The sequence below is a fragment of the Anneissia japonica genome, unplaced genomic scaffold (assembly GCF_011630105.1).
Source record: "Anneissia japonica isolate Jap-2015-1 unplaced genomic scaffold, ASM1163010v1 scaffold1946_len758022_cov188, whole genome shotgun sequence".
In the NCBI taxonomy this organism is placed as follows: domain Eukaryota; kingdom Metazoa; phylum Echinodermata; class Crinoidea; order Comatulida; family Comatulidae; genus Anneissia; species Anneissia japonica.
This window is the reverse complement of record NW_022694730.1, coordinates 584,676-594,950: the sequence shown is the minus strand read 5'-3', so window position 1 is coordinate 594,950 and position 10,275 is coordinate 584,676. Positions and strand designations below refer to the sequence as shown.

The 10,275-nt window shown below is 34.8% G+C and overlaps 1 protein-coding gene across 1 annotated transcript; it reads left to right on the top strand.

Moving 5' to 3' along the window:
• The first annotated feature begins 2,817 nt into the window (after window positions 1–2,817).
• LOC117101225 (L-asparaginase 1-like) lies at window positions 2,818–9,525 on the top strand. Its single transcript, XM_033241141.1, has 6 exons — window positions 2,818–3,183; window positions 3,999–4,134; window positions 7,648–7,754; window positions 8,167–8,376; window positions 8,794–8,939; window positions 9,375–9,525. Exons 1-6 carry the CDS (start codon window positions 2,818–2,820, stop codon window positions 9,523–9,525), a joined length of 1,116 nt encoding a protein of 371 aa, XP_033097032.1.
• The last annotated feature ends 750 nt before the right edge of the window (window positions 9,526–10,275 follow it).

Sequence of the window (10,275 nt, the reverse complement as noted above, 5' to 3'; positions counted from 1 at the left end):
TGTTACTTTATTTATAAAATTTATTCTTTTGTGATATAGTAGTTAATTTTATTTCATAATCAATGGGCGCCCGTTATAAAGCTTGCTTGTTGTGGCGACCCTTTTTCCACTTTATTCAAAATGTTCTGTCTATGTATTTTGTATTGATATTGATGATGTGATGTGGAAATAAACATTATATTGAAATTGAATTGAAATTGAATTTGTTTAAAGCGTAAACCCACTTGACTCTGACATTAACCGAGTCATCTGCATATAGTAAGCAATTAATGACTTTTCGTTAATAAATACTGGATCACATGTCTCATCAAAAATTGAGGTTAAGTCATGAAGAAAAACGTTAAATAACAAAGGACTAAGAACGCATCCTTGCTTGACCGGGACCCCAACCAAAGATCCAAAAGTTTTGGTGATCATTCCATTCAATTTTAAACAAAAAGATACATTAACATTAGTGTACATGTTTTATAAAACATTAAAAATGTGACCACGTACGCCAATTTTGAATAACTTAAAAAGTACATACAGTGTCGAAGGCGGCTGAAAAATCAATAAAACAAACAAAAAGATAAGACCTTTTACAAGCGCGGTTGATGTACTTATTTATTGTTGTTTTCAGAAAAAGGATATGGTCACTTGTTCTCTATTACTTTTTAAAACCGATTTGATTATTAGGGATAGTTTGTTTTCCGTCGGTTAAAATATTGAGCCTGTTGAGGAGTACGATACAGAATAATTTGAGATTACTTCCTACAGAAATGCCTCTATAATTTTTAGGAAAGTATTTATCTCCTTTTTTATGGATTACAGTAAGTTTGCTAGTTCTCCATACACTCGGAAAAGGATTTCAAGTAGTTGTTAAATGAAGAAGTTATTCAATTTAAAAAAGGATAGATGCTTAATTTAATCATTTCATTTTTTATGCCGTCGATACCGGCTGACTTTCCTTTCTTTAATTTTTGGGACGCCACAACAACTTCAGAGTTCGTTATGTCTTGATTGATTTCATTAACATTATCATTAACATTATTTGCATAATTAAAATTAATAAAATTTTCAAAGTATCTATTTTTGTGTCTAATGTGTCTATTCATTAGCTTTGTAAAATGTTCCAACCAAATTTTGGGATTAATCGGATTTTTTTTTTTTTTTCACTTAGTTGAAGACCTCCCTCAGAGCCTTAGGATTATCATTCTTAAGATTATCTAATTTATCGAATAATGTATTCCTAAAGTTTCTTTTCTTAATATTTGTGAAATTTTTTTTTCAAAATATTGTACTGTGTATTAAAACTATATTGTAATTTTTTGTCTTTATTGTTCCTGATGTTACGATATAAGAAATCACAGTCTTTATCATACCATTTTTTGTTTTTATAACTTTTATTTTTTCTATTTTTGTTTGGTTTTCTATATATTTTTACTATGAAGTCCTATTGAGTAAACACGTTCTCTATTTAGTGTATACTTTCATCGAAGGAAATGTCACCGTTCACGCTGCCTAATCTGTAACATATCTTTTAAATTTTGCATTGAAATTCAAGCAGATCTAACGCGTGTTTCCAACGAGTTTCGAAAGTTTCAGACCAGTGATGTTGTTTAGGTAGCTCTTCAAGGAAGTTTTCTTGATCCTTATTACAATCCGTGTAATACATTTATCAATCAATAACATATGATATTATACAATGTATTGAAAAGGGCATTGATGAATGTACTTCAAAAAAAGATACTAGCCTGAACAAATTTATATCGTATACCATGTAATCAATTGTACTGTGTCTGCATGAATGTTTATAGCATGAAGTGTATGATCCGGAGAGATCACCTAGTTTTCTACCGTTGGTTAGAAACTTGTATATTTCCATAATTCGATAAGTGCTTTTCCATGACTATCAGGTTCCTTCGTATCTATTTCTTCTTAATAATACTTCATCATGTATATAATCGAAAGGAAGATCAATAGTTATTTGAATTATCAGATTCCATTAATGTCTCCGACAAGAAGACAACATCCTAATTCACTGGAAACCATAGTGCTCGCAGAAAAAGTGTCAGTGTGATAGCCCTTTCTTTAAAGAAACTTTAAACTTTATAAAGTCATTAAAAGTGCCTGAAGAACACTTGTCTTAGTCTAGTATGGTCTAGTGAAGAAAGGTAAACGACAAGCTCATCTGCTCTTAAAACAGTTGACATAGCAAATCGACATTATCCAAGTAACGCTATAAAGAACCTGAAATCAGTTTCTTGCAAAAACTGATTGATTTATACCATAGATAATATCATAAATAAGTACTGTACTAACTAATTTACACTCTCCTATTTAGGCAGAGGACCAGAAGGAGGTTTTTTCAAACGTGTCCTAAACTCACCACTCAAAAGATATTTCAGCGATGACAATTACGTTCAGACGACGCCAAATACCTATGCTCTCCCGTATGTTACATCATTACCTACCTTTTGCATCAATATTTTACAGTCCTGTATGGCGTATATATATTTTATTATTTATTTTATTCATTGCAGCAATACAAACATTATATATACATTATATATATATATATATTATATATATATATATTATATAGGCCCTGTGTTATATATGTTTATGTATGTATGTATAACCCTCTCCATTGTTAACGTTTTTCCTTATGGTAGGAAATAGGCTGTTATATATAGGCCTATATATATATATATATATATATGTATATATATATATATATATATATATAATTATGATGCAATATTAAACGGTGATTAATATTATTAGATTTTCCTATTATACTCTATGAAGCCAGATGAAATTCTTTTAGATTAAAAGATGTGCTTAATACAAAACTATGTTTTCAGAAAACGTGGAAGTAACCAAATAATCTACGAAGTCTATGAATATGAAGAGCTTAAAGACTCGAGCAACATAAATATCGAAGATTGGAATAAAATGGCCGAATTGATCCAAAAGAAGTATGATGCCTTTGGTGGGTTCGTGATTTTGCACGGTACCGATACCATGGCGTATACGTCATCGGCGCTTTCGTTCATGTTTGGGAAGACTTGCAAGCCGATCGTCTTAACCGGTTCTCAAAAACCTATGTTCAATAATGACGGGAAGCCTATTGATGATAGTGATGCTAAAGATAATTTGCTCGGAGCGCTGTATGTTGCAGGGCATGTTGCCATTCAGAAAGTTAGTGCAAATTATATTGCGTTGATGCCAATATTCCTATATATTTTGATTTTATTTTCCTTTTTTTGAAGCAGTATCGCTAAAAAACAAAACGTAACAGCTTTGTGATAAAAGAAAGTTATAATGGAAGCTCTATCTGGATCCCAGTAGTGGCGCCAGAGATTCCCGACAAAATCCCCGTCACGGGAGAAAAAAATTCTCCAACGAAAGATCAAAGACCACAACAGCCTCATCATGGTTAAAACAAATTTTAAGAATAGGCACCTACAGATGGCACTCTCATCCTTTAAAAATGCTTTTTAAAAACAACGTTTCCAGGTGATTGGCTTCTTAACCGACGTTGTATCCATGGTATCCCGTTGGAATATCCGTTCCTCCTCTTCCGCGTTGGCGCCTCCACTGCTCGATCCCCAATAGGAAAGGAAACATCTTCGATTGGTCTATTAGATCCACCCTGTTGCAGTTTACTCTCCACTACCTACAGAGCTACCTCCCATCAAGTTACAGACAATTAGTACACGATGGCCTAGAATTTTGTTATAGGCCCTATAGAAACAATTCAACCTCCATTAATGCATATAATAATAATAATAATAATAATAATAATAATGATAATAATGATAATAAATATAATAATAATAATAATAATAATAATAATAATAATAATCGTACTTTAATAATACGCCAATATCAAGAATGATCAAACTTACAGTTTGTTAAATAAAATTGTTTTTCACTTAACTTTAAATAAATCAAATGTAGCAATTTGATATTATAGCACAGAAAACTGTTCATTAATTTATTTATTTTTTTAGGTTACATTGTTTTTTAATAAGAAGTTATTCCAAGGAAATCGTGTCATTAAGTTTGATTGCGAAGAGAAGGACGCATTTTGGTCGCCGAACGTCGACGACCTTCTTCCGAATGTCGAAGATATTAATGAGATATACGGTATGTACGGAAGAACCATATATTTTATATTGTAAGACAAGGCCCATTAATTGTCCAAATTTGGAGATTTGTGTAGATTTATTTACAAATTGATTAGTTAAATTAAGAAGTGATTGATTGATATTGACTGGTTTTCTCAAATATTTATAATATTGACTGGTTGATTGATTATTTAGTTTCCAAATCTCAACAAACTCTACACACTTTCATCCTATACAGTATCAAATGGCAAGGACGATTTTAGGTGTATTACAACTTTAGGCTAACAATGAATGTCTCGAGTGTTGGTGTAATGGGTGAGTAATTCGTTGAAAGGTGTGGACTCTTACAATCGGCTGGGCATCGCCTTGCCGAGTGGGGCAGCCCATCTCCATGGGATATTCTTTCCATTGCACTCATAAACATTCACTATTTATTCATTTTGAATTTTTGCTTATGAACTTCTGGCAAAATCCAGGGTTGTGGTTTTTTTACGCGAACGACGAACTTGAATACTATCATTGACACATGCGGAAAAGAAATCCGAAAATTGATCCCATGCCACATTGATGTCAGTGAAGTCAAGTAATTTCCACGGAGCCAATGAAATTCACGGGCTACGTTTGGAAGCTTACCAGGAGACCCGCGTATTCTAAATGTCACTATATGATGATCAGAGTTTGCAAGACCTGCCTCAACTTTAGTGTCGAACGAGTACTAGAAGATGGTAATGAAGTTCCAGATAAGTCTGATGGTGAGATGCTTACACTAGTTATTGAATCGGTACTGGTGTTTAATATACTAGACTCAAAAAAAGAGTTAGAAAACTCCACAGAACCAGAGCTCGTCAGGACAATCATATAAACGGGCATATTCGATGTTCGATACTTATCTTGACACCTAGTATGGAACCACCAATTTCAGCTAGCACATTTTAGCCCCGTTTGGTTGGGCTTCACTGGTTTACTAAACGTTCTGCAAGGAAATTTGTAGCGAGGACCTGGGCTTATCTCAATATCCCCACCTAGAATAAGGACGAATATCAGTATACAAACCAACCTGCATACGGAATGTGCTGTGGAATGCACAGTCAGACCGATAAGTTTCGTCCGTGGTCGTCGCCGAAGCGTGGCAACATTAACTTGACTAAAGTGGGCTAGGTTTGATTTTAGTACAACATCGAGTCCATTAAAGCACAATAATCCATTATATGTGACCATGATGTGACTATTGGTTGACCATAGTTACCAACCGTCTCGCATCGTGCGGGACGGTCCTGCATTTCAAAGTGACTTTGGAATTTTGAAACACGCATTTTGCAGAAACACATGCGTGATTCTAAATGTGTCACGCATTTAGCACAAGTCTATGCGCGATATAACGAATTATCACGAATTCAGGAGTAAATGTATTTAAAATTAGAAGGAATTGGTTTTATTAAAAATATAAAAAACGGTAATGCAGTATTAACTTGAGTCATTAGAGAGTACAGTATTTATGTGAATGCTTATTTCACTGTCGCGTTAATAAAAATTGATCAGTAAAGAAAGATTTGTTTGTCTACATACTTCGGGTGCTCTAATTAAACGTACATTGAAACTCAAATTATACGCTTTTATACAAATATTTTGGCTTATGTACCTGTATTGTCAAAAAACACTCCCTGAAATCGTTTTAAAAGAGCTTAAAATGCTCAGATCGTCGGACCACCACGGATCACGCCCCAACCGGAGCTCCACCCCTGGACCCCGCCCCTCCCCCAGCCAACTGGTGTAGTCACTCACGTATTTCAAATCCCTTAGTTGATTCAGCAACATGCAGGCCATATAAAAATGGAGGAGACTAAAATTGTAATTATGTACAATGACAGCAGTTCAAAAAGAACTGCGGAAAGCCGAACATGAATATCTCTCCACAACTGTTTTTGATTCTTTATGCACAGACTCCAAGAGATTCTGGTCATTTATCAAGGGGCGACGTCGAGACTCATCTGGTATTTCTGCTCTTTATAACGGTCAAAAACTTGTCAACTCAGCATTTGAGAAGGCAGAGACCCTAAGTTCGCAGTATCAGTCTATTTTTACACGTAAAGGATTCGGTGCTCTACCTAAAATAGCAGGTGCAAAACTTCCTACTATCCTCAACCTTATACATCCAGATGGTATCCTGAAATTGCTTCTACAGATGTCATTATATAAGGGCCCCTGACCCAGATGGTATCCATTCGTTTGTGCTTGGCAGATGTGCTGTAAAAATTACTCCTATACTCACCAATTAATTATTTAACCTAAGTATCAGCTCCGGTGTTGTTTCATCTGCTTGGACCAAGGCAAACATCACAGCAGTATTTTAAAAAAGCAGACGTACAGATCCAGCTACCTACAGGCCCGTCTCACTTACTTCAATATGCTGCAAGTTGATTGAACCTGTAATATGTAGCCATATCATGGGACACATTGACCAGCATAATGCACTGAGTAACTGCCAGCATGGGTTCAGAGCCAGACGAACATGTGAAACACAACGTCTTACAACTATCAACAATATTTGGAAATCAAGTGGAAACACCAAGCAAGTTGATGCTGTAGTCCTCGATTTTGCAAAGATCAGAGACTACTGTACAAGCTTAATCACTTTTCATAGTTGGATCTCGTCTTTTCTTATTGGATGGTGTCACGAAAATTCAGGTACCATCAAGAAATTAGGTACCAGACCTAAATTCTCGTTTAAGCAAAAATTTTTGGTTTATCGCTAAATTAAGTTCCACTCCCATTTTATGGCGCCCCCCCCCCCCCTATAGTACAGCGCATAAATTTTTCCTTTGTTTGAAACTAACAACCGATCGTTATTAATCTCTGTTTGCTTGTTTGATTGTATGGTTTATCGTCCAATTGAATCGACAGCTGACTGTGAAGGAATAATTCAAAGTGACTTAAAGCTTCTGAAGAAATGGGAAAGAAAGTGACTTATGTCCTTTAAAACAGAAACATTTTCATCTTGCGATTCTCCAGAAAGATTGAATTCTCCTTTAGACTATACTAAAACTAATAGTTTCTAGAAATCTTTCTTCCCCAACGCTGCGGTGGACTGTAACTCGCTACCTTACTCCAGTGGCGGCTCTAGGATATAATTTATGGGAAGGGGGGGAGAGCTAAGATGTCCAACTGGGGGCGGGGCTAAGTATTTATGGGTGTAACTACTGTCTCTTATACACATCTAGAGGTCCCCCCCCCCCCGCTGGCGCCGCCACTGCCTTACTCCCTAACCTGCATTAGTGACTCGGTCAAATTCAGGGAACATTTTTTTTGTGGGGGTGGGGGTGGGAGGAGGGGAGGGGAGATGTTTCGGTTAATGTTAATAATGGTTAACATTCAATCAATTGACTTATTTTGAATAAACGCTACAAAGCATAACTACTACTTCCGGCAGTTGAATTTTCTATAAAACTGTAATTTTTCTATTATTCAAAATAACATTTTTATATTACGTAATAACGAATACTGCTTGTGACAACATCGTAAAAATTGATTTTAGACATGAAGAGATCAGAACAGAAACCTCTCACACACGGTGGTATCACACAGTTCAACAAAAATTATGTTGGCATATTGAAGCTCTTTCCTGGAATCACTGTGGAAACAGTGAGTATAATTGCAGATGTTATCATTTTTACTTTTACAGTATTTCTTAACTTATATTTTTATTGTTTATCATTCAAAATAAGTAAATGAGGCAATACACTACTACAGTATATATCGTACTTATTTTATTTGTATTTCCTGTTACTGGCTAATACGGCTCCAACTTTTATAATCTACAATGTTATTCCATTTCCGCGACATCCCCAAAGCTGAATTCACATCGGGTTCGAACCGAAATTCCGACCGCGTTTCCGATTCGCTGAACATCACCGTCTCTATTTACACACTGATCTGATTTTCTGATCGGTTCGGTAGGCATTCTGTTTCGAAACTTCGAATTCAATGTGATTGAGGCTTAAGCCCGACATATTTCGAAAATTTTCGTTCTTTTTCGTTGATTTTGTTAATTTAGGTGCGAAATTTCATACAACCGGAGAATCAAAAGAACACCTACATGAAAGGCATAGTCCTAGAGACCTATGGAGCAGGAAATGCTCCTACTAATACAGATGAGCCTAGCATTTTAAATGAATTGAAAACAGCAATTGTTGGCGGCGTGCTGATTCTAAACTGTACGCAGTGTGTAAAAGGAGTTGTTTCAAGTGACTATGAAACTGGAAGAGTAAGTTATCATCAGGCCTAATTTCTAATTACTATGTTTATGTCCATAAGATTGTAGTTGCCATTTAAAGGTGTTTATTATCATAAAAATGTTGAGGGAAAAAGTAGAGTTAAGGTATCCTAGTAAAAGTCGTGATTGTTAAATTTCGACCAAAGACCACAATATGAAGACAAAGTACATTTTTAACGCACAGAAACCAGATTCTAGAACCAGAGGTCGAAAGAGGTGCATTCCCGGAGAGACTGCAACACGAAAGCTCATATCAAGGTGTAAATATAGGAAGTGCAAGACCGTGAAAGATGGCGGAAGTGGTTGCTATGAATCTGCTAAAGGCAGATCACTGATTGAATTGATTCAATGATCGTTTTTTGTTTTTTTTTTAAATTTACGTTACGTAATTGTACTTTTTTCACCTAGGTTTTGCTAGATGCCGGTGTAATTCCAGGGAGAGATATTACTCCTGAGGCTGCACTGGCAAAACTTCTCTACGTCCTTAGCAAATGGGATCGGAACGAAGAACAGCGAGAAATGCTGAACAGTAATTTACGCAATGAGATTAATGAGTAACTTATTTTTATAATTTTGTAATAAACTGTTTTAGAATCCATTAATTTTATTCTAATCATATAGTGATCTTTTTTGAATACAAAAACGAATTTTCAAAATAATTTCTACTATTTCATATATACAGTAATATAATTTCTTGAGTTAGCGATTGAAGTTTTATTTTTCTGTTTTATTAAGAAATATTTATCCTTTAAGACTAGGGCCTATATTAAAAATACAACATATTGTTGTATTTACCGCCCTCTACGAAGAAGGAAAACATTCAACTTTATTGCCCATTACTACTATCGGATATAAAGTTGTCAAAACTTCAATTTTACATATTCTGGATGGAAAGTTTGAATTGACTGGACACCTCATCCCATAATTTCTTTTGTTCGGTTTTCTGCCCTTTTTTTTCTCCAAGACTTAAATGTTATGGCTCTTTCCAGTACCAAAACTGTTACGAATCTCGCCGCCGAAGAACCGGAGAAACTAAATGCCAAGTACTCTGAGGCCACCACTTTGTCAAAGGTGTTTGTTATTTACACTGGTGGTACCATTGGAATGACTGAGCGTGACGATCAAGGTACGATAACTTAGCAAAGTGTTGTATTTGTATTTATGTGTTCTCTCGAATGTTTTTATTTACATTTCCGTAATAGGCCTACTAATAATAATAACCTCGGTGTACACAACTACTGTGACATCGTTTAGCTGGTCTCTTATACACATCTAGATGTGTATAAGAGACAGGTTTTCCAGTATAACGAAGAACATATTTAAATTAAATGTGTGCCAGATAATTTATTTCGGTTGCCAAATTTCCTAAGAATACTGTAAGTATGATGAATGCTGAGAATTTGTCTAAAGGAAAGTAGGCGAATATTACACCACAAATTTAAACCACGGGATTTCCTGTAAATTCAAATGCAGCAAAATGGTGCACGGTAGCCTTGCATTTTATAACGAGATCACTGTAGTAAACAGAGTAACACTGAGTGGCCATTTAGCATTATAAATTAAACTTCTATTTTGAATTGTCTTTATGTAAGTCAATTTAATATTTTTAAGACTTGTTATGAGGATTGTTTATTATTATTATTATTATTATTATTATTATTATTATTATTATTATTATGTTGTAATGATGTTATTTATACTGTTCTTTAATTTTATTAAAGAGGGCCCCTGAATATCAGTTAACCTACTGGGCTAAACTGGAAGGGTTACCCTCTTTAAAGATGGTTGAAATTAATAAATAAAATAAACATACAGCAGTACAGTAATGGCATATTCAAATTATATATGAGAAAATAAAACCCTATCAGAAGTACAATATATATATACACT

Bases quoted from the DNA above. Each gene is read 5' to 3' on its own strand.
- LOC117101225 (XM_033241141.1), top strand. From the start codon at position 2,818: ATGTGCTTAATACAAAACTATGTTTTCAGAAAACGTGGAAGTAACCAA. The intron at 3,184-3,998 runs GTTAGTGCAAAT...TTATTTTTTTAG, and splicing joins GGCATGTTGCCATTCAGAAA to GTTACATTGTTTTTTAATAA. The intron at 8,377-8,793 runs GTAAGTTATCAT...TTTTTCACCTAG, and splicing joins GTGACTATGAAACTGGAAGA to GTTTTGCTAGATGCCGGTGT.